At 32.4% G+C, this 25,214-nt stretch overlaps 1 protein-coding gene across 1 annotated transcript in view; it reads right to left on the reverse strand.

Annotated features, from left to right (window-relative positions):
- cntn5 (contactin 5) overlaps nucleotides 1-25,214 on the reverse strand; it is a 513,272-nt gene that overhangs the window by 235,578 nt on the left and 252,480 nt on the right. Inside the window, exon 6 of the mRNA XM_030151777.1 lies at nucleotides 10,713-10,808. Coding sequence (XP_030007637.1) covers nucleotides 10,713-10,808 — 96 coding nt within the window. The remainder of the gene's footprint in view (nucleotides 1-10,712; nucleotides 10,809-25,214) is intronic.

A 25,214-nucleotide genomic window follows, 5' to 3' on the forward strand; every position in this document is an offset into this window, starting at 1 on the left:
TCATGATTTTTAAAAAAAAATATTGTTTTTCCCCATTGACTTATATTGGGCAAAATTTCAAATTGCTATAAAAATGTCACTTTTAACTCAATTTACTTAAAACGTTGCAGAGATATAAAAATTAATTTTAGACGTCACGCTGCAAAAATATCTAAGTGATTGCTTGTTTCTGAATGTTTTTTTTTTTTTTTTTTTTTAAGTTTTGAATCTTTTTCTTTTCCCATTTACTTATACTGTATGAAATTTAAAATGTCTATAAAAACATCAATTTTGTTTCAATTTACTTCACACTTGGCACATATGTAATTTTTGTATTTAACAAATATTGAATATGGATGAAAGAGTGGATAGATGCCAAAATAAGATACAATACTTGTGAGGGTCAGGGTTTGTTGGATCTGGCACCACTTGTTTAATATATAATTAGTTAAAATATAGTTTAAAACTGATGAAAAGAGGCACCAGATGAGCTGAAGTGAATAGAAATGGACAGCCACAATTCAGTTTATTTCCCAGTTATTATTATTGAAATATGTAAGATTTAGTATAATTAATCTCTGGAAAAATTGTATACCAGTGCTATACACTAATTGATCATCCATTCATGTTTATTTATCATATTGTTGACTGTATTTTCTTTACACTATCTAAGTTCTCTGGAAAAATCAATGCTCTAACAAGATTTAAAGTCACATGTACTTGAAACCTGCAGAGGTTGATAGTTTTGGACACTGTTGGTCATGAATTCCATCACTATATACTGGATTTGATGAGAAACAAGACCTCTACAACCTTCTCTGGACTCTGATTTCAGGATGTACAAAGTCTACCCTTTGCCTAATTTTGGGTCCTGAGTGACTATAATAAGGTAGAAGACTGAAGGTTTTTATATATCGACACATAAATCTGCAAAAACAGCTTATAGTTTAATATATAGTTAGTAAATATTTAGTTTAATACTGATGAAAAGAGACACCAAATGAGCTGAAATGAATAGAAATGGACAGCCATAACTCAATTTATTTCCCAATTAGTCTTATTAAAATATGTAAGATTTAGCACATTTAATCTCTGAGGTGAAAAAAAGTAGACCAGTGTTATACATTGATTTATCATTCCTGTTTATTTTTACTTTATGACATTGCTGATTTTCTTTACACTATCAATGTACTCAGGAAAAATCAATGCTCCAACTAGATTTGAAATCAACTCATCTCCCATGTACTTAAAATTTGCAGAGGTTGATAATTTTTTGACGGTGTTGGTGATAAATTCCTTCATTATACACTGGATTTCAAGTGGTTTGACTGGAAACAAGACCTCTACAACCTTCTCTGGACCCTAATTTTAGGTCCTGCGTGGCTTTAATAAGGTAGAGACTGAAGGTTTTTATATTTTAACACATAAATCTGCAAAACCAGCCTATAGTTTAATACATAGTTAGTTAAAATATAGTTTAATACTCACGAAAAGAAGCACAAATGAGCTGAAGTGAATAGAAATCTCCAGCCACAACTCAATTTATTTCCTAATGAATGTTATTGAAATACAAAAGATTTAGCAAATTTAATCTCTGGGGAAAAAAAGTAGATCAGTGATTAATTAATTTGCAGAGGTTGAAAATTTTTTTTACACTGTTGGTCATAAATTCCTTCATTATACACTGGATTTCTAGTGGTTTGACTGGAAACAAGACCTCTACAACCTTCTCTGGACTCTAATTTTGGGTCCTGAGTGACTGAAATTGAAATATGTAAGATTAGGCACATTTAATCTCTGTTAAAAAAAACAAAACAAAAACAAAGTGTAGATACGCTAATTGATCATCCATTTGTGTTTATTTATGAAATTGTTAACTGTATTTTCTTTACACTATCAGTGTGCTCTGGAAAAATCAATGCTCCAACAAGATTTGAAATCAATTCATCTCCAATGTACTTGAAATTTGTAGAGGCTGATAACTTTTTTTTGACATTGTTGCTGATAAATTCCATCATTATACACTGGATTTTAAGTGGTTTGACTGGAAACAAGACCTCTGCAACCTTCTCTGGACCCTAATTTTGGGTCCAGAGTGACTGAAATTTAAACATGTAAGATTTAGTACATTTAATCTCTGGTAAAAAAAAAAAAAAAAAAAAGTATAGACCAATGTTACACATTAATTGATCATCCATTTGTGTTTATTCATGATATTTTTGACTGTATTTTCTTTACACTATCAATGTGCTCAGGAAAAATCAGTGCTCCAACAACATTTCAAGTCAATTCATCCCCCATGTACTTAAAATTTGCAGAGGTTGATAACGTTTTTCACACTGTTCATCCTAAATTCCATCATTACATACTGGTTTTTAAGTGGTTTGACTGGAAACAAGACCTCTACAACCTTCTCTGGACTCTAATTTTGGGTCCTGAGTGACTGAAATTGAAATATGTAAGATTTAGCACATTTAATCCCCCCCCCCCCCAAAAAAAAAAAAAAAAAAGTATAGACCAGTGTTATACACTAACTGATCATCCATTTGTGTTTATTTATGATATTTTTGACTGTATTTTCTTTACACTATCAATGTGCTCAGGAAAAATCAATGCTCCAACAACATTTCAAGTCAATTCATCCCCCATGTACTTGAAACCTGCAGTGGTTGATAGTTTTTTGGGGGTTTTTTTAGACTGTTGGTGATAAATTTGTTCATTATACACTGGATTTCAAGTGGTTTGACTGGAAACAAGACCTCTACAACCTTCTCTGGACCCTAATTTTGGGTCCTAAGTGACTTTAATAAGGTAGAGACTAAAGGTTTTTATATTTTAACACATAAATCTGCAAAATCAGTTTAATGTTTAGTTAATATATAGTGTAAAAGTGACAAAAAGAGGCACCAGATGAGTTTAAATGAATAGAAATAGACAGCCACAACTCAATTTATTTCACAATTAATCTTATTAAAATATGTAACATTTAGTTAATTTAATCTCTGGGGGGAAAAAAAAGTAGACCAGTGTTATACACTGATTTATCATTCCTGGTTATTTTTACTTTATGACATAGCTCATTTTCTTTACACTCTCAATGTGCTCTGGAAAAATCAATGCTCCAACTAGATTTGAAGCCAATTCATCCCCCATTTACTAAAAATTTGCAGAGGTTGATAATTTTTTGGGACACTTTTGGTCATAAATTCCTTCATATGTACTGGATTTCTAGTGGTTTGACTGGAAACAAGACCTCTACAACCTTCTCTGGACTCTAATTTTGGATCCTGAGTGACTGAAATTAAAATATGCAAGATTAGGGACATTTAATCCCCAAAAAAAAAAAAAAAAAAAAAGTATAGACCAGTGTTATACACTAACTGATCATCCATTTGTGTTTATTTATGATATTTTTGACTGTATTTTCTTTACACTATCAATGTGCTCAGGAAAAATCAATGCTCCAACAACATTTCAAGTCAATTCATCCCCCATGCACTTGAAACCTGCAGTGGTTGATAGTTTTTTGGGGGGGGTTTTAGACTGTTGGTGATAAATTTGTTCATTATACACTGGATTTCAAGTGGTTTGACTGGAAACAAGACCTCTACAACCTTCTCTGGACTCTAATTTTGGGTCCTAAGTGACTTTAATAAAGTAGAGACTGAAGGTTTTTATATTTTAACACATAAATCTGCAAAATCAGTTTAATGTTTAGTTAATATATAGTGTAAAAGTGACAAAAAGAGGCACCAGATGAGTTTAAATGAATAGAAATAGACGGCCACAACTCAATTTATTTCACAATTAATCTTATTAAAATATGTAAGATTTAGTTAATTTAATCTCTGGGGGGAAAAAAAACGTAGACCAGTGTTATACACTGATTTATCATTCCTGTTTATTTTTACTTTATGACATAGCTCATTTTCTTTACACTCTCAATGTGCTCTGGAAAAATCAATGCTCCAACTAGATTTGAAGCCAATTCATCCCCCATTTACTAAAAATTTGCAGAGGTTGATAATTTTTTGGGACACTTTTGGTCATAAATTCCTTCATATGTACTGGATTTCTAGTGGTTTGACTGGAAACAAGACCTCTACAACCTTCTCTGGACTCTAATTTTGGGTCCTGAGTGACTGAAATTAAAATATGCAAGATTAGGGACATTTAATCCCCCCCCCCCCCCCCCCCCCCAAAAAAAAAGTATAGACCAGTGTTATACACTAATTGATCATCCATTTGTGTTTATTTATGACATTATTGACTGTATTTTCTTTACACTATCAATGTGCTCAGGAAAAATCAATGCTCCAACAACATTTCAAGTCAGTTCATCCCCCATGCACTTGAAACCTGCAGTGGTTGATAGTTTTTTGGGGGGTTTTTTAGACTGTTGGTGATAAATTTGTTCATTATACACTGGATTTCAAGTGGTTTGACTGGAAACAAGACCTCTACAACCTTCTCTGGACTCTAATTTTGGGTCCTGAGTGACTTTAATAAGGTAGAGACTGAAGGTTTTTATATTTTAACACACAAATCTGCAAAACCATCTTAATGTTTAGTCAATATATAATGTAAAAGTAACAAAAAGACGAGATGACCAGATGAGCTGAAGTGCATAGAAATGAACAGCCACCACTCAATAATGAATTTGTATAGAACATATTACAGCACGCACGAAATGATCTTTACGTTAAAGAATTAGTAATAACAAAGACGCCACAGTTCCAATATGTTTTTCTAAGGTCATCATGTTCAAGCGTCATAAAAGTGGAACACTATTTACCGAAGACGCACATAAAAGCCGATCACGGACGCTTAAAGCCATGAAATAGAAAATACTACACTTTTCACGTCTCAGTGATTCTAAATTATATTCACTCATGAAACCGATCTAATTTAAGTGGCATTTTAATGTCTCGGAATCCTCCCACAAACCATTTAACCCAAACACTGCTTAAACACTCCCTATACTGTATGAGCTTCAATTCTGACACGCTCCGACTCACATTCATCACCTTGGTGAATTTTATGGGGATGACGTTCGTTCTTTAAAATTATTTTTTTTTAGGTGTTGGGGGTCGTTTTTCACCCCGTGTCAAGAATTGCAGAGAGGGGGAATTTAGAGGCTTACCTGGAATGCGTGTTTGAGCTCCTGTAAGTGTGGAAATAAACATCGAATGGAGGCTCAGCTGCCACTTATCAACACATAAGAATGAATATTTTATCGATATGTGCGTTTATATGGAGCCGACTGATCAACAGAGTAGTAGTGTTACTCCAGGGCAGTTTTTAACACCATCTGGTACCTTTATCATTCCATTTATAGTTATTTTTTTTTATCTGTGTTGAACTGTTATTCAGGGAGCTACGGTTTCTGAGCGCATTAATATTCCAGTGTTATTCTCAATTTGATATGGGTCATGTTCTCGGCATATTCTCTGAATTAGGCCTTGTGGAACGGAGGATTTTTTTATTACAAATGTAGGATGTGTTGATATTATTTAGGGTTTTGTAGGATTTGTTTTTATATAGATACAGGTCTGTGCACTCTTTTTATTATATTTATTAAAGCTGCAGTGATTGTATTCTAGCATCACTAGGGATGGGAATCGAGAACCGGTTCTTTTTGAGAACTGGATCCCAGTCGCTCGATTCCTTGGAATTGTCTTTCTGCTTAATGATTCTGCTTATCGATTCCGCCTTCGTTGCACACGCACGATGACATCACGTGTACGCCACATTGTTTTGGTCAGAATGTAGCCAACATGGTGTTGAGGCATGTTGAGCTGCATTATGTAATAAATTCCCATTATGTAATAAAAGTTCCAAATGTAATAAGAATGTCACGTCATCTTGTAATAAAGCCACATTATGTAACAAACTGACGCATTTTGTAATAAACTACCTCAGTGCATTATGTAGTAAATTTTTTCGCATTATGTAGTAAGTTATTACAATTTGAGAAATTTATTACAAAATGCACTTGACACATTTTTATTTTCAGGCAAATGTAATAACATGGTTCATTACATAATAATGATACTCAAGTAGATTTTTTTCCCCTCTTTAATTGAAGCAGCCCTGCAGATTAGTAGTTGTAGTAGTGCTAATGATAGCCTACCTATTAGCATTACATTCGCAATTAGCACACACACTCCAACATGCAAAATGGCTTTATTTCTAAACAGAACCTTTTTAAGGCAAATTCAAATATTTTGATCAATGTAAGGTGTCTATGCCAGTTGACAAAAAAAAAAAAACTCAGGAAAGTGTCTTTAACAATGTAAACAACATTTCTAGATATAAAAAATAGCTAAACCGTCACACCTTCGGAGGCTAACTTGCAACTAAAATGAATTTTGCTGAATATATTTCGATCAATATAAAGTGTCTATGGCAGCTGAAAAAAAAATACTCGGGAAAGTGTCTTTAACAATGTAAAAAATTTACTATATAATGTGTTGACGTAGTTTATTACAAAATGTGTCAGTTTATTACATAATGCGGCTTTATTACATGATGACGTGACATTCTTATTACATTCTGAACTTTTATTACATAATCCGGCTCAACAAGGCAGAAACGGTCTAAAAAGACGACACCAGGTCCACTGGAACACTGTCAGAGCTTCCATTTCTTCTAAAGGGTGGAATCCCTCCAATCTGTTCAAACATTTGTCCACAGCACGTGATTCATTTGATTCGCTACTTAGCGGCGCTTGTGAATCTAGCGGCAGAACGTCATCTGGACCCAGTTCCGGTTCCGGTGCAGGCAACAAACGTCGTACCCCCTCAAATACAAGTTTCTGAAGGTAGGGAAAAGGAATTTAGGTGCACAACAACGGGAGACGGGACGAGTCGAACCGGTTCCACGAAGTAGAAATGCAGCAATAGAGGAATTAGTAAAGCGTCTTTAGTTTCACTTTCATTGGACACCACCCCCCCTCAACTGGGCCCAGTGTCATCTGTTCTTATTATTCATACATACTGTATATGTTATATTTTCTGTGCAGAGAAGGAAATATAAAAGACAGTTAATACAAACACACCCGTTTGTACTCTTTTATTCCCTCACCCAATGAGAATTCGATAAGAGAATCGATAAAGAATCAGCTCGATTAGCAAAATTGATAATGGAATCAGAATCGTTAAATTCTTATCGATTCCCATCCCTAAGCATCACTGGGTGTTTGGGTTTTTATACGATTCAAAGTGATGTTTGATGTTTTTGCTACTGTTGAATATTGGCTATACTTTATTTAATTTTTTGGTGTTATTTTTGCATATCTGTTCTTTTTTGTAATTATCTTCTTTTTTTTGACACTTAGTTTTTATTTGTTATTTATCATTTTGTCATATACAACATAAACAACAATCGGCAATAGATAATAGTCACAATCTAACAGTAAAGATAATTTAGGTTACAATTATGAAATAATCAAGTTATACAATTTAATTTTTAGAACAGCAGTTTATATAACATTTCACACGACTATGAGACAAACCACCCATTAATTGTTTTTAAAGAAACTCCTCCATTTTCCACACCTTATCGTGTAAAGTTCAGCTTGCAGCCTCAGCATAAATGTTAATCTCTCATTTTTTTTGTAATTAGCTTTGAAAAAAAAAAAAAAAAAAAAAAAAAAAAATTCAGGCAGCCTTATCTTATCAGCATTTTACACCAAGTATATAACTTCTATATATGTAAAGAAAAAACAAAAAAAAACAAAAACACACTCATACAGCAGATGAATGACGGAAAAAGCAAAAATATACACAACCTAAAATAGAGCTAATGGGAAATAACAACTATATTTTTTCATTCCCTTCTTTCCAGAAACCCTTTTCCACTGTATGTTATTTTTTGACGTAAAAGAAAAAAATATCCTTAACAAGAAAATTTTGCACTAGAAAATGTATCCTATTTGAAGGAAATAACTTTCTCTCGATAAGATATTCACCTTATATTGGGCTACATTCACTAGTAATACGCTTTAACAATGACTTGCATGAAATTCAAGCAAAGGAACAAAACGTCTGAGTGCAGTCATTTGCAACTGTTTCAATAAAATCACAAAAATAGGAATGAGCGTCTGTGCATTTATGAGAAAGTCACAAAGTTTTAGTGTTTTTTGATGAAATCTTACCTTATTCTGAGCAGGTATTAGATAGAAATTCTTAAAGTCAGCTCAATAAAAAAAGGAAGTGTTCAGATCCAAGACCATGGGCCGGATCTACAAAGATCCCGGTTTGTGTGTGTTGTAATTTGTGTGCACAATCTAGAATTTTGCGTGTGGGGTTGAACCGTGGTTTGCAGGTGATTTACTACGCAAATGACAACAGGTGCAAAGTCTTGGAGACCGCCCTATTTAAATAAGGATTTTGCGTCTAGTTACCGTGGAAACGTCGTTATCTTCCACAACATTGATTCACCAGTAAAACCAATGGAGTTCAATCAGTTTTATTTTTGTATTGTTTTATATGGGTATGACTGTTATGAAATGGACAGAGTATATTTTTGTGTTTTTATATGGGTATTTTTATGAATTGGATATGGTTTATTTTTGATAAGCATATTACTGCAAAGAAAAGGACAGTTTATTTTTTTTGTGCATTATTGTTATGGAACGGATAGTTTACTTTCGCTTTTGACATGTGTATTACTGTCATGAAAAGGACAGAGTTTATTTTTGTTTTTGTTTTTTTAATATGTGTATTATTGTTATGAAATGGACTGAGTTTACTTTTGTTTTTTAATGTGTATTATCATTATGAAATGGACAGAGTTTATTTTTGTTTTTTTAATATGTGTATTATCATTATGAAATGGACAGAGTTTATTTCTGTTTTTTTTTTTAATATGTGTATTATTGTTATGAAATGGACAGAGTTTATTTTTGTTTTTTTAATACGTGTATTATCATTATGAAATGGACAGAGTTCATTTTTGTTTTTTTAATACGTGTATTATCATTATGAAATGGACAGAGTTTATTTTTGTTTTTTAATGTGTATTATCATTATGAAATGGAAAGTTTATTTTTGTTTTTTAATGTGTATTATCATTATGAAATGGACAGAGTTTATTTCTGTTTTTGCAACAAAAAGGACGGAAAGGAGTTTACTTTCATGTGAAATGCTGCTGCAAAATGGACAGTCTGTCTTTGATACGTACATCAATTTTGTGTTTTGTGTAGGAATTTAGGGTAGGGTGAAGGATGGAGTAAGGGGGCGGGAGATTATAAATTAAACTTCATCCCGCTCCTTTTCAAATGTTGGACTTTCTTTTGTTTAATCCTTTTGTTGTTTGGTTTTAATGTAAATTCAAAATAAATAAACAAACAAACAAACAACAGTGGTTACAGATGGGTGTTTTAATGTTCAGTTAATGCGAGATTTTGCTGAAAAAGTCACTTTTTCTTCAGTTTTCTCTATTTTTCATGTAACCCTCAACTTTACTCTGAGCTTTTATGAACATCTACATGATAAGTAAATTATATATAAGAAAAAACATGATTTACACTGAAAAAAATGCAAAATATAGATGATAATATTACAATAAACAGTGATAAATCACTTAAGAAAGGTTAAATAAAGAGAAAAGTTCATTTGGGAACTGACACAAAAGTAACACTGGGTCTTTATGGGTTAAATTAAAATTCAAGCACTTTTCAGACCTTAAAAACACAACATTTTCAAGCATTTCAAGCATCTGTACGAACCCTAAAATGAATACAGGCTCAATGCATAAACTGTACAACTATTTAGGCTCCATAACAGATAATCACAACTGACACGACTCTGATCCTCTGAAAAGATCTTTTTTTTTTGTATTTGATTCTAATTTTACACCATGTACATTCTCATTTTCAAAGAAAACCGTGCGTCTGATAAACACACACACACACTCACAAAAGGAAAAAAAAACACATGTGCAGTGTAAAATGTTTGACCTAGAAATTGAGTGTAAAATATTACATACACCTGGTGTGAAGGCAACACCTGTGCTGTGATTAACGGAGAACTTCAAGCATGAGAATTATCCTCCGCGCACTTTCATCTGTCAATCATTAAGCATCATGAATCATTTATCGAGCCTTTCTAATCAGCTGTTCTGTCACCGATTTTTCCGCTTAGCATCGTCTCATACAATATGACATCCTGAAACGTTAACCGGCCGCTGAAGAGCACTCGGCGAACGTTCCCACGGGTGCAGAACGGCGGCACGACAAGAGCTGATCCAAACAAAAAAGCCTGGATGATTCATGGCCCACATAAGAGCTTACATTAGAGGACAACTGCAGAGAGGGATAGTCAAGAATATGCCATTAAAGAGCACTGCCTATGCTCTGACTATGGGAAATAATTGGCTGCGTAACATTTCCCTTTCATTTCTAATGATCCAGCAAATTTGATCTGAGAGAATCCGCGCTCCGGCTTTGCTTTCTTCATAACTTATCAGTCATCTTGAGAGAAAAAACAAAAAAACAAAAAAAAAAACCACGGATGGATGGGTAGGAGGCTGGAACCAGCACGAAAACAAACATCAAAAATAAAAAATAAGCCGGATAAATAAATAAATAGAGGGGAACAATCATTCACCTTGGCACAGTCATAACAGCAGAAGTCGTCGTAGGAATGGTGATGAATAGCGATGAGTTTATTGACAATGCTAATGGCACTGGAGGAGAAAGGGAATGTTCTTTGTTGTGAAGGTCTCACCTGGTGAATGAGGAGGGGGGGTGCACATCAGAACCACACCTTGACCTTCACGCACCGAAACACCACCTCTGGTCTTTGTGCTGAAAGCGCCCAGATCTGGAACGGCATGTAAACACAGACAGTAAGAGCAGAGTTCTCCAAAAACAGCCATTTAGAAATGCTGCAAAAGACCTTTACGTTAGTGTTTTCACCCTCACACTAGGGCTGCTCGATTATAGAAAAAAAAATAATCACGATTATTTTAGCAATAATTGAAATCACAATTATTAAAAACGATTATTTGTTAACCTTAAAGTTGTTTATTTTTTCTTGCAAAACAATGGAAGATATACTTTTTAAATATAAATAAAGCTTTTAACCATTAAAACAAAGTATGTTCACTTTTGTACGAAACAAAAAAATCTTTGAATGCAAATAAGTATACTGTAAATTCAAGTATGTTTCCTTTTGTAAACAAATAGTGCACTGGAATTAAACTGCTATAGACTTGCCATAGAACTGGAGCAATAAAAAAAAAAACTCACGTAAAGTGCAAATTATAAATTCAAGTATGTTCAGTGTAGTATGAAACAGTAAATTCAGTGGCGTGCCATGAGGTTTCAGTTAGGTTAATACAGGAGTTGCAGTGTAAAGAGATTCGGAGACTAAAAATTGCATTGCGGACGAAGTTGTAGACGGAGTTTTTTTTAATGTGTTTTAGTTTTTCATAAGATTATGATAAAGGTGGCGGTGGTTAAACTTTAGATGGTTAAAAAGGTTTGCTGTGTTAGCGGTCGGTGCGGACACAACTGTGAAACACTTTTTGCACGTGATGTGTTTTTGCTCTTCGTCTTCTTCATCAAACCCAAAGTGATTCCATACAATTGAATTTGACTTGCCTTTTTTGTTTACCAAGCACTTCTGCTGCGATTCTCCCACTATTTTTCCAGACCGCTAGGTACAACTTTCCTCTTTGGGTGGACCTGCCGGCTAGCAGGCAACTGTAGCTTAGAGGGGGGCGGGGCAGAGCAGCTCATGGTAGCTTGCGTGCGCGTGAATGAAACAACTCAAAATTAATAATCGTTTTTTCTTGATTACATAATTTTTGTAATCGTTGCGTGTAATAATCGAAATCGTAATTGAATTTCAATTAATTGCACAGCCCTACCTCACACTGCAAAAAATCTAAACGTTTCCAAGTGTATTTTTCTCATTTCTAGTCCAATATATCTCATCACACTTAAAATAAGACAGAATCACCTGAAGAGTAACTGTTCAGTGAGATATAAGAACTGATTTTTCGACAATAGATCTTGAAAATCTTATTTCAAGAATTTTCACCAAAATCATTTTCACTTGTTCCAGTGGCAGATTTTTTGGCTTCATTCAAGATTTTTTTTTTTTTTTTTTTTACTTAATTCAAACAAAGAAAATCTTCCAATGGAACAAGTGGAAATTATCTTGATGAGAATTCTTGAAATAACATTTTCAAGATCTATTGTCTAAAAATCAGTTCTTATATCTCACTGAACAGTTACTCTTTAGGTGATTGTCTTATTTTGTCTTATTTTTTGACGCAGCCTTTACTAACTATGCACCAAAGTTATGGAATACAATTCCAAAAGACATTAGAGAAGCCAGTTCACTGAATATATTTAAAACCAAATTAAAAACATTTTTATTCTCATTAGCCTTTGAAAGGAGATAAAAATGGGGTCACAATTCAGGAACCAGGAATGTGTGGTTTTTTTTATTTTTATTTTATTTTATTGTATTTCTGTTTTTATTTTTTATTTTATTGTATTTCAAATTTCATCTTATTTCTTGCACTTCAAAAATTCTATGTATAATCAAATATTTTAATGTGCGCTGCTTTTATTTTTATTTTATTGTATTTCTCTCAAATTTCATCTTATCTCTTGCACTTCAAAAATTCTACGCATAATCAAATATTTTAATGTGCGATTTTTATTTTATTGTATTTCTAATAAAATCTTAATGTATTTTAATATTGTATTTTTTTTTCAATCAATGTGAAGCACTTTGGGCTACAATTTCTGTATGAAAGGTGCTATACAAATAAAGTTTATTATTATTATTATTATTATTATTATTATTATTATTATTATTATTATTATTATTATTATTATTTTAAGCATGGTGAGATATTTCGACTAGAAATGAGAAAAATACACTTGGTAAGATTTAGATTTTTTCCAGTGTAAAGACCCAAACATCCATCGTCAACCTAAAGCATCTACGGATTTAATATATTTAATACCTGTTGATCTACTGATCCAATCAATTCATGTAAATAATTGGTGTAAAATATAGTTATTCATCTTTTCATGGTCATCAGATATGACCCATTTGGACGTTCAGAGGCCCCGTAGTTACCATGGAAACATCGTCATAATCATAATCTGTCATAAGACAATCAGCAGATTTTTTGGCTTGAATTAAGCAAAAAAATCTTGAGTCAAGCAAAACAATCTGCCAATGAAACAAGTGAAAATTGTCTTGGTCAGATTTGTTGAAATAAGATTTTAAAGATCTATTGTCTAAAAATAAGTTCTTATATCTCACTGAAAAGTCACTCTTTAGGTGATTATGTCTTATTTTTAGTGTGATGAGATATTTGGACTAGAAATGAGAAAAATACACTTGGTAAGATTTTGATTTTTGCAGTGAAGAATAAAACTGTGTCTAAAATTTTCAGATTTGTTGAATGGTTTAGGCTGTTTTGACGGTAAAGATCTGAACTGAAAACGCAAATGTGGCATTGTGTTCTCACTTTTAATTCTGCGTTTAGACATGGGTAAAAAGCTGCATGCAGACGGACCCGCAAAAGTGTGTGAGATTTCCTATTTTTTTTTTTTTTTTTTTTTTGCTCAATTCCGACATAAAAATCTGCTGATGAAACAAGCGAAAATTATCTTGGTAAGATTTCTTGAAGTAAGATTTTAAAGATCTATTGTCTGAAAATCAGTACTTATATCTCACTGAAAAGTCACTCTTTAGGTGATTATGTCTTATTGTACGTGTGATGAGATATTTGAACTAAAAATGAGAAAAATACACTGGGTAAGATTTTGAGTTTTGCAGTGTAACCTGAGATGAAACACAGGAAATTGTTTTTCACTGATTTTTGAAAATATAAATATTTTTAGAGGAAGTGGAGGAGAGAAAGTAAAAGAGAAGAGAAAGTTGAGTTGGGAATTGTCCAGTTGAACACTATAACTCTAGTTTGTCGGGCTAATGGAGTGCTACATGGTAATCTGTGGGTGAGTTTGCATTATTCTATGATACATTTGTCAGAATTATTTTTCATAAATAAATTATAGCCATATACCAAATCAGATATGACCCATTTGGATGTTCAGAGGCTCCATAGTTACCATGGAAACACTGTCATCTTCTACAACATTGATCCACCAGTAAAACCCATGGAGTTGGATAAATGGCAGTGGATGGGGATGGACAAGTTTGTTTTTATGTGAAGTTGATGAAATATTTTTTTCTGAAAGTCACTTTTTCTTCACTTTTCTTTATTTTGATGTAATAACCTTGAATTTACTTGGAGCTTTTATGAACATCAACATGACCAGTAAATTAAATATAAGAAAATACTGAAAAATGCAGAGGAAAATATTATAATAAATGGTGATAAAAGTTGTTTTTACCCTGTTCCACCTCGATGAGTAAGTGTTTTACTTTTTCAACTTGTGTAATTTAATCAATTAATTTGGCGATCCGGTAAAAAGGGTTCTATAATGCATTTTATGTCCCAACTCTAAGTCTGGAAAAGGCTGATGGAATACAAAATAATACATGGCCAGTGAAATAAACATAGGAAAATACTTGATTTTGACAGAAAAATCTAAATGTCGCGGATAATATTGCAATAAGTGATGATAAATCATGTATAGCAAATTAAATGTAGTCACCAAAAAAAGCTTTACGTCTTTAGGGGTTATTAAACTCCACTGTTCTGCTTTAAAACCAATCATCAACCTTTTTATTTTACATTTTCATGCCTCAGTTATGATACTATGTAATAGTGGATACTTTTTTAAAACCTAAAAACACACCCTCTTTACTACTGACGATGCTATTTAATCTGTGGTTCAATAATCAGGAAGTTAGAGTTATATAAATAGTATTTTTGTGTATTTTTCATTGTTTTTCCTCTGAAACCCAATGAAACCAGCCTGCTTTAAAATCCCAGGACCACAGTCTATTGGAATATAAAAGTGCTAGTTTAATTACAGGTTGATGCAGTGCCAAAGTGCTGAAACTGTGTGTCGGGCTGATGACCTGGGGCAGGATTCTGCAACTCCAACACTTTCATTCAGTCACTTTGAGGGGTGTTTGGTACCATTTCTGTGAGAGCGCTAAATAATTAGGTATATAAGAGAGAAATAATAATAAGGTAACACTTGAAATAACCTGGAAAGGACAAAAAAAACACACTTTAAAGTGGATCTGAAACACTGGCCAATGTTACTGTTATTTTCTTTCTACTAGTGCAGGGGTGTTAAACATACAGCCCGTGGGCCAAAAACAGGCCCACCACAAGGTCTAATCTGGCCTATAGGATGAATATGTGAAAAATTTGTGTCAAAGATGTTAAAATCATTTTAGTTTAAATTCCAAATACAACCTAATATGATCTACAGTGGATCAGACCAATAGAATACTATTATAACAAGTTCTGCCAGGCACAACAAACCCCGCCCCTTGCACAGATTGTAACTTATTTTGGCGTTGATTCAGCTGATTTCATCATATCTATGCCTGTGCTGATGTCAGCATATCAACTGCCTCTACACTGTAAAAAAAAAATTTGTAATTTAACAGAATTTTCACTGTTTATTTTACAGATTTTTCCTGTATTTTTAAGATAAAGGAAGATATCAATGAAATGACAAACAGACTGTGATTTTACATGTCAAATGTAAAATAACACGAAAAACTGTAACTGTGAATAACCAAAACATTTCATTTTTTTTTTTTTTTTTCCACAGGAAAATACAGTTAAAATATATTTGCAAATGTATCATAATTTCACAAATATTTATTTTCTATTTATGTGATTAAACTGTTAATTTAAAGTTTAATCCTGTAAAAAAAAAAAAAAAAACAGATAAAATTATTGACAATTAAATGTAAAAGAAGTATTTGTTCTGTAAGTTTAACAAGACTTGTTTGTTAATTGATAAATATCTGGTGTAATTATGGGAGGTTTCACAACAAAAATGTTGAATAAATGTATTTTTGTGAATGTATAACATGTATAAACACTGATAAACTGTCCAAATACAGTTTTTATCAGTGGATTGTATGACTTAATCTCATTGAAATTTATTTATATATATTTTTATAGTTATTTGATTGTTTTAATTCATGAAAATATTCTTTATTAAACATTAAAAAGTCCAAAAAAAGTATGCAAAATTTCATGTAAAGTTTGGGCAAAACACTGTATTTTAATTATGGAAAATTACCGTATTTTTATGAGATGGTTATTTTCCGTAATTTTACAGTATTTTTTTGGCACCCCTGCTGCCGGAATAATACCTTTTTTTTTTTTACTGTTGTTTATTTATTTATTTATTCATTTATTTTACAGTGTATATATGTGCCAAGTTTGAAGTAAATTGAAACAAAATACAGGGGTTGGACAAAATAATGGAAACACCTTAAAAAATCAACAAAATATAATTTAATATGGTGTAGGTCCGCCTTTTGCGGCAATTACAGCCTCAGTTCTCCGAGGTATTGATTCATACAACTTGTGAATTGTTTCCAAAGGAATTTTAAGCCATTCTTCAGTTAGAATACCCTCCAACTCTTTTAGACACGATGGCGGTGGAAATCGACGTCTTACTTGAATCTCTAAAACTGACCATAAATGCTCAATAATGTTGAGGTCTGGGGACTGTGCCGGCCATACGAGATGCTCAACTTCATTAGAATGTTCCTCATGCCATTCTTTAACAATTCTAGCTGTATGGATTGGGGCATTATCATCTTGAGGTGAAGGTGTTTCCATTATTTTGTCCAACCCCTGTAGATGTTGTTATAGACATTTGAAATTTCACCCATTATAGGTAAATGAGAGAAAAAAAAAAAATCATAAAAAATTTGAATTTTGACCTACTTTTCCCAAAATGTAATCTTATATATTCTGGGTCACTAGCAATCTATAAACCAAATATGGTATGAATTCAACCAATAGTTTTGCTGCTAGAGTATTAACAACACAAACCAAACCAAAAACAATACCCTTGGTTCCCCTTCGGAGGGCGGGGTAATAACCTACAAACACTGACAACAACAAATATTTCTCTTTGTTTTAGTGTAAAAAATTAAATTACGTGAAAATGATGACATTTACAAACTATCCTTTCACAAAAAAATCTGAATAACCTGAAAAATATGAACAACTTGAAATGTCTCAAGTGTAAATTGACCAATATTTACCAATATCTTACCAATATTCTGCCTTTCACTAAATGTTTTATGTATTTGTAGATCTATTTGTGGTCTGTAAGTTGTAATTTACATGTGTAAATGATAAAATGAGGGAGAATATTATTTAAATTGTATTTATTTTTCAGAAGAAATTTCCAGTTGTTTATGTTATTCACAATTTTTAAAGGATCGTTTGTAAATGTAAATGTTTTCATAATTTAATTTTACTTTTTCTGGCCCAGCTGCGATCAAATTGGGCTGAAAATTGCCCCTGCACTAAAAATTAATATACAGCACTGCAATAAAATGTGTTAATCTCTTGGATTTATCATAAAACTATCTTGTTTTTCACTGTGTCACCAGCAGGGGGCAGCCATCTTGAAACTAGCTATCTGATGACATCATATCTGCTGTTAGCTTGTTCACCAGTAGGAGTCACTGATGTAAGCACATAATTATGGAGCTCGCCGTAGGTCATGACTCACATTATATATCATTATTACACGCTGATAACATTAGAGTCATACTCCATTAAATATGATCATAGTTAATGTGTCATGTTTGATGATCAGGTTCAGATGATCTAAAGGGAGCAGATGCTGTTTGATCACATTACATCCTCTTATTAGGATGTTAATGTTAACTTAAATAAATGCAGCATGGGGTGGAGAAGCAGAGGAAAGTGAAGAAGCTGCACTGTAAAAAAAAAAAAACAGTATTATTTCGGCAGCGGGGGTGCCAAAAAAATATTGTAAAATAACGGAAAATAACCATGTCATAAAAAATATGGTAATTTTCCATAATTAAAACACAGTTTTTTTGCCCTAACTTTACATGAGGTTTTGCAAATTTTTTTAGACTTTTTAATGTTTAGTAAAGAATATTTACACGTATTAAAACAATCAAATTACCTATAAATGTATATATATAAATAATTTTCAATGAGACTAAGTTGTACAATCCACTGATAAAAACTGTATTTGGACAGTTTATCAGTGCTTATACATGTTACACATTCACAAAAAGACATTTATTCAACATTTTTGTCGTAATTACACAAGATATTTGTCAATTAACAAACAAGTCTTGTTAAACTTGCAGAAAAAATACTTCTTTTATAGTTAATTGTCAGTTTATTTTTATTTTTTTTTTTACAGTACTAAACTTTAAATTAACAGTTTAATCTCAAATAGAAAAGAAATATTTGTGAAATTATACATTTGCAAATGCATTTAAACTGTATTTTTCTGTGAAAAAAGAATAAAATTCTTTTAAAAAATGGAAATTTTATGGTTATTCATAGTTACAGTTTTTTCGTGTTACTTTAAATTTGACATGTAAAATCACAGTCTGTTTTTGTCATTTCATTGATATTTTTCTGTATCTTAAAAATACAGGAAAAATCTGTAAAATAAACTGTGAAAATTCTGTTAAATTACAGATATTTTTATAGTGTGAAGAAGACAAGAAAAAAATGAACAGATCCTTCATCTACAGGGATAGATGGGTAAGTTTGCATTGGTTAACTCATGCTAAAGTAACTGTTAAACGTGTTTATCTGGTTAATACCTTAATTTGACACCTCTATACTGCTTTAAAAAGACTATATCTGATCAGAACAAAGGTTGTGAACAGTCATGAGCATGTGTTATTCCTTTCAAGTATTGTGATGGTCTATTGTGTTTTTTTTTCTTTTTTTTTAAAGTCAGAAATAAACAGAAAAATGAAATGAATGAATAAATTAGCTGCATGCTTAAGGTGAGGTATGCTAACTGGCTCAGTAGAGTTCGGTTTCCTTTCTCCCAAATAACAATGAATACTTGCAATGCTTTAGTCGTAATAATGTGTGTTTTATCCTCTGTTTGTGATGTTTTCAGCCTGTTTTTAATGTGGTTCATTAGCTTAAACAAAACCTACATCATCACTTTTCTATAGCGATGTATGCTAATTAGGCTAAATGAATTTTTGGGTTGTGTATGGGCTCTGTTTTAAAATGACACAAAATGTGACAAAAACCATTGCCACAAAAATAAAATATGAATTAAGTAAAAAAAAAAGTAGCATTGTGTCACCAGTAGGTGGAGCTGTAGGCAATGTCACACATGACTAATAAATAGTGGAAGAAGAGTGTTCTGTTTTTTGCTTTTTCATCTAAAATGGCTGTCATGTCTTTATTCACAGATAAGACAGAATAATTTATTCTGATCACGACCTGTTGTCAAGTGTGACACTGTGGTTTTCTAATCTATCCATTTTCCACACAGATACACAACACAAACCTGAGTTTTTGGGAGGCTTTGTTTAAAAAAATCTCCCTTTTAGAGACTTAAAATATACTTTGTAAGGCTTTATAAGTTGCATTGTGTCACCAGTAGGTGGAGTTGTAGGCAACGTCACACATGACTAATAAACAATAGAAGAAGAGTGTTCTGTTTTTTTTTTTTTTTTCTTTCATAGGCTGTGATGGTTAGGTGGTCCGTGAATTTTTTTTTTTTTAAATTAATTTTTTTTTTTTTTTTTTTTATGCTAAAGTGGTCCTTGGTGTGAAAAAATGTGAGAACCCCTGGTCTATAACGATGTATGCAAATTAGCCTAAATGAGTTTTTGGTTTGTTTATGACATTTATGACCTCTGTTTTAAAATGACACAATGTCTCAAAATGTGGCAAAAACCATTGATGCAAAAATTAAAATGTGAATTATGTGAAATTAATTATTTAAGTTGCATGTCACCAGAAGGTGGAGCTGTACGCAACTTCAAACATGACTAATCAACAGTAGAAGAAGAGTGTTCTGTTTGTATTTTATGTTTTTTCATCTAAAATGGCTGTGATGTCTTTATTCACAGATAAGACAGAATAATTTATTCTGATCACGACCTGTTGTCAAGTGTGATGCTGTGGTTTTCTAATCTATCCATTTTCCACACAGATACACAACACAAACCTGAATTTTTGGGAGGCTTTGTTTAAAAAAATCTCCCTTTTAGAGACTTAAAATATACTTTGTAAGACTTTATAAGTTGCATTGTGTCACCAGTAGGTGGAGTTGTAGGCAACGTCACACATGACTAATAAACAATAGAAGAAGAGTGTTCTGTTTTTTGTTTTTTGTTTTTCTTTCATCGGCTGTGATGGTTAGGTGGTCCGCAAATTTTTTTTTAAAATTAATTTTTTTTTTTTTTTTTTTAATGCTAAAGTGGTCCTTGGTGTGAAAAAATGTGAGAACCCCTGGTCGATAACGATGTATGCAAATTAGCCTAAATGAGTTTTTGGTTTGTTTATGACATTTATGACCTCCGTTTTAAAATGACACAATGTCTCAAAATGTGGCAAAAACCATTGATGCCAAAATTAAATTGTTAATTATGTGAAACTAATTATTTAAGTTGTGTGTCACCAGTAGGCGGAGCTGTACACAACGTCACACATGACTAATTCACAGCAAAAGAAGAGTGTTCTGTTTTTTTTTGTTTGTTTGTTTTGTTTGTTTTTTCATCTAAAATGGCTGTGATGGTCAGGTGGTCTGTGAATTTTTTCATTTTTTTTAGGATAAAGTGGTCCTCAGTGTGAAAAAGCTTGAGAACGGCTGGTCAGTCAGAGTTGCTTTTAAAAATGCATACGTTGTTTTTAGCGTAGCTGTAGTGCTAGTGGTATGTTCTGTTTTAATACTGTTCGCTCTTATTATGAGATGTTACGGAAAGCAATTTTGAATTTTATACTGCGTTGAAGTCATTCTAGAAATGTTGTGATTTTTACAATTGTTAACTCTGACTTTTATGCTGATTCTACACTTGTTAAATACTGGCACCAGCATCTTTATACTTGTTATTGAAGATGGGGTGTGAGCGCGCGTGTCGTTTATACATTTATAACCCTTTTTTATAATTTTTTTAATGCTCATTATACTCTATGGACTGTAAACTACTTACAAGTGTGATACAAATAAATAAATACATTAATAAATAAATAAAGCAATGTATGCTAATTAGCTTAAAGGACTTTTTGGCCTGTTTATAACATCTGTTTTAAAATGACACAAAATGTCTTAAAATGTGGCAAAAACCATTGACGCAAAAATTTAAACTGTGATGTATGTAAAACAAATAATTTACCAGTAGGTGGAGCTGTAAGCAACATCAAACATGACTCTAATTCATAGTAGAAGAAGAAGAAGAAGAGTGTTGTGTATTTTTTTTTTTTTTTTTTTTTTTTCATCTCAAATGGCTGTGATGTCTTTATTCATGGGTAAGACAGAATAATTTATTCTGTTCACAACATGTTGACGTGTGACTTGAAGTGTGACGCTGTGGTTTTCTAATCTCTCCATTTTCCACACAGATACACACAAAAACATGAGTTTCTGGAAGGCTTTGTTCAAAAAAAAAAAAAAAAAAAATCTCCATTTTAGAGGCTTAAAATGTGCTTTATATGTGGATGTGAAGCACAAATCCAGAGGAAAATATCTGTATTAGTGCTACATATGTGGATTAGCATAGACAATACATTAAACAGCCTGAACTCTTTCTTATAAATGTCTTATAATCTCACAATAAACATGTTTCTATCTCATAAAGGCTCCATAAATTTGCACAAAGCAGTAATTATTTTTCTTCGCGCACAATACAATTTCAAATGACTTATTATTACAGACCGAAGCCTTTAACGCAGTAATTAATAATAATACATTTAATTCTTTCCAGTCCTGTCATCTTGGCTCATATCCTACATGTGAATTATTTGTTCCAACAACCTGCCGCCAGAGAATGAGGATGGAGAGACTGTCAAAATGTTCAGTATTGATTCACCAGCAGCTGCCAGGACGACAAGAAATGAATGAAATTAACAACGAATAATACAAAGACTGAAAAGCCTCCTTTCTGACGACAATTGGCCCAGACTGTTACATCCCAGTGTTGGACAGGGAACCAGTGGAATTACCGTCGTGCGCAGACAGATAGATTTATAGACAGATGTACTTTATTTATCCCAAACTGGAAAATGACAGGGTAGCAGCAGCATGGCACACAATAAAAATAGAATACAAGCGCAAACCCGCATAAAAAATAGAATACAAGAGCAAACACTGTACACTATACGTAATAAATTAGAAGTATAAAAAGATCTGGGTAAAGAACCTAAAATAAAACTGTAATATCGTTAGCCTCATAGCAAGTCATACACTATATGGACAAAAGTATTGGGACACGTTGAATTCAGGTGTTTCTTTTCTAACAGTGGTCTAGGATAAAAAGAAAAAAAAAAAAAAAAAGAAGTGGCTATTGACACAGTACTGTGGCACAAAATACACTGGTCTACAATTTTTTAGAAATGATTTGCTTCAGAGATTTAATGCGCTAAATGTTATGTATTTTAATAAGATTAATTGGAAAATAAATGACAAAAGTGCCGGTTTGCTGATGTTTTCAAGGTATATAATTAAGTGTTATTACACATACAGGGTGGGGAAGCAAATTTTACAATGAATATTTAGTTGTTTTTTCTCAGCAGGCACTACGTCAATTGTTTTGAAACCAAACATATACTGATGTCATAATCATACCTAACACTATTATCCATACCTTTTCAGAAACTTTTGCCCATATGAGTAATCAGGAAAGCAAACGTCAAAGAGTGTGTGATTTGCTGAATGCACTCGTCACACCAAAGGAGAGTTCAAAAATAGTTGGAGTGTCCATAAAGACTGTTTATAATGGAAAGAAGAGAATGACTATGAGCAAAACTATTACAACAAAGTCTGGAAGATACTATTAAAGAAGAATGGGAGAAGTTGTCACCCGAATATTTGAGGAACACTTGCGCAAGTTTCAGGAAGTGTGTGAAGGCAGTTATTGAGAAAGAAGGAGGACACATAGAATAAAAACATTTTCTATTATGTCAATTTTCTTGTGGCAAATAAATTCTCATGACTTTCAATAAACTAATTGGTCATACACTGTCTTTCAATCCCTGCCTCAAAATATTGTAAATTTAGCTTCCCCACCCTGTATATATTGGTTTATGTACATTTATATAATAGTTTTATAAATCTTCCACTAAATAGAACCTGTAAAGTGAATGTATTCTAATGTGCAGACAGTGTTTTGAAGTAGATCTTGTAGCTCTGAGACAAATATTCCTTTTGAGTCAAACCCATTCTTTCGTTAATTCTTGAATTTCACATTTTGACCCAAGGCTGTATCTTGGAAAGTTCAGCCAACCAGCATTTTTGACTTGATTTTCTTTATCAGTGACTCTCGTGGTAAAATTTCATTACTTTTATTCTGGAAGCATTTTCCTTGTAGACCAGTGATATCGGTTTGTCTATTACCACAGATCCAATCAGCGCCCTTGTTATATCATATCTAGACTGTCATGTACATCCCAAAAAGTACCAGGTAATCATGTGATGATGAATAGGTTAACCTAAATCTCAGAGGATGTTTAGGTCACATGGTAATGTATTGGGTTACAACAGTGTTTTTCAACCTTGGGGTCGGGAATTAAAATAGGGTCGCCTGAAATTTTTAGTACTTGATTAAAAAAAAAAAAAAAAATTATTAATCAAAAATATATGGTGAGTTGAGAGAGACAATCCCAATCCATAACAGACATGACAAACTGTGAAGCTGAAAATGAAGCACTGTGGTTCTGTTTATCTTTGACATGTTCATTGTGGTCAGTTTCAGATGCTGCAGCTCTTTCATAATTCATAGTTTGAGTTCTTGTTTGTTCAGTATTAATTGTCAGCCTTGGAAATCCAAGCTGGACTGACTGTACATATCCTGACCAAGGAAAATCAAATTCTCACTTTGTGCAGTAATCTACACCTGGCTTTTCTGCCTCCGTCCATAATAATATACATTATATCGACTAAATGTCATCTAAAATTAATATTTATTTGCAACATAGTTAAACTATTACATGATCAAAAACAAATTAATTTCAGCAAAAATGTCTCCATTTTGAATGTCTGGGGTCACCAGAAATGTGTGATGTTAAAAAGGGATCACGAGCCAAAAAAGGTTGGAAACCACTGGGCTACAATGTGGAAGACCTGGGTTCAATTCCTGGTCAGAGTAGCTTTTTTATTTTTATCATTTAATTAATTAATTTATTTATTTATTTTTTCTAAAGATTTTCCAACAGAACTGAGAAGTCACATAGCTCATGACTGCATCTATCTAACATGTAGCTCCGCCCACCTTCTCCAGCCTCCAGAGCAAAGAACACCATAAAACAACATATGGAGGATTCAGAACAAAAACTCCTATTCTATACTATATATTATCACTAATTTGTCGTTTCTTTCATCAGTTGCCACAGTACTGTGGTAGCAAAATGCACAAAAGAATGAACTGAAGTATACGGTATATCTCATCACAGTACTGTGGCAACAAGAGGCAAATGAGTTCATGGAACAGCATCCATGATTGGCTCGAATACAAATGCTAATGTTTGATTGGCTCTGTGGTAATAGACAAACTGATATTTTGTGCCATTGCCAAACAATAATGTCAAATGTCATAATATAGTTTTATATTGGCATAAATGTCATTGCACTGGTAAGTTTTGTTTATATCCTGCACTGTAAAAAAAATCTGTAATTTAACAGAATTTTCACTGATTATTTTACAGATTTTTCCTGTATTTTTAAGATACAGGAAAATGTCAAGGAAGTTACAAAAATAGACTGTGATTTTACATGTCAAATGTAAAATAACATGAAAAAACTGTAACTGTGAATAACCATAAAATTTCCAATTTTTTTTTAAGAATTTTTTTTTTCCTTTTTCACCGAAAAATACAATTAAATACATTTGCAAATGTATTGTAATTTCACAAATATTTCTTTTCTATTTATGAGATTAAACTGTTAATTTAAAATTTAATACTGTAAAAATAAATAAATAAATAAAATGAGATTAAATTACTGATAATTAACCATAAAAGCAGTATTTGTTCTGTAAGTTTAACAAGACTTGTTAGTTAATTGATAAATATCTTGTGTAATTATGGGAAGTTTCACAACAAAAATGTTGAATAAA

Source organism: Sphaeramia orbicularis, chromosome 13, assembly GCF_902148855.1.
Source record: "Sphaeramia orbicularis chromosome 13, fSphaOr1.1, whole genome shotgun sequence".
Lineage (NCBI taxonomy): Eukaryota > Metazoa > Chordata > Actinopteri > Kurtiformes > Apogonidae > Sphaeramia > Sphaeramia orbicularis.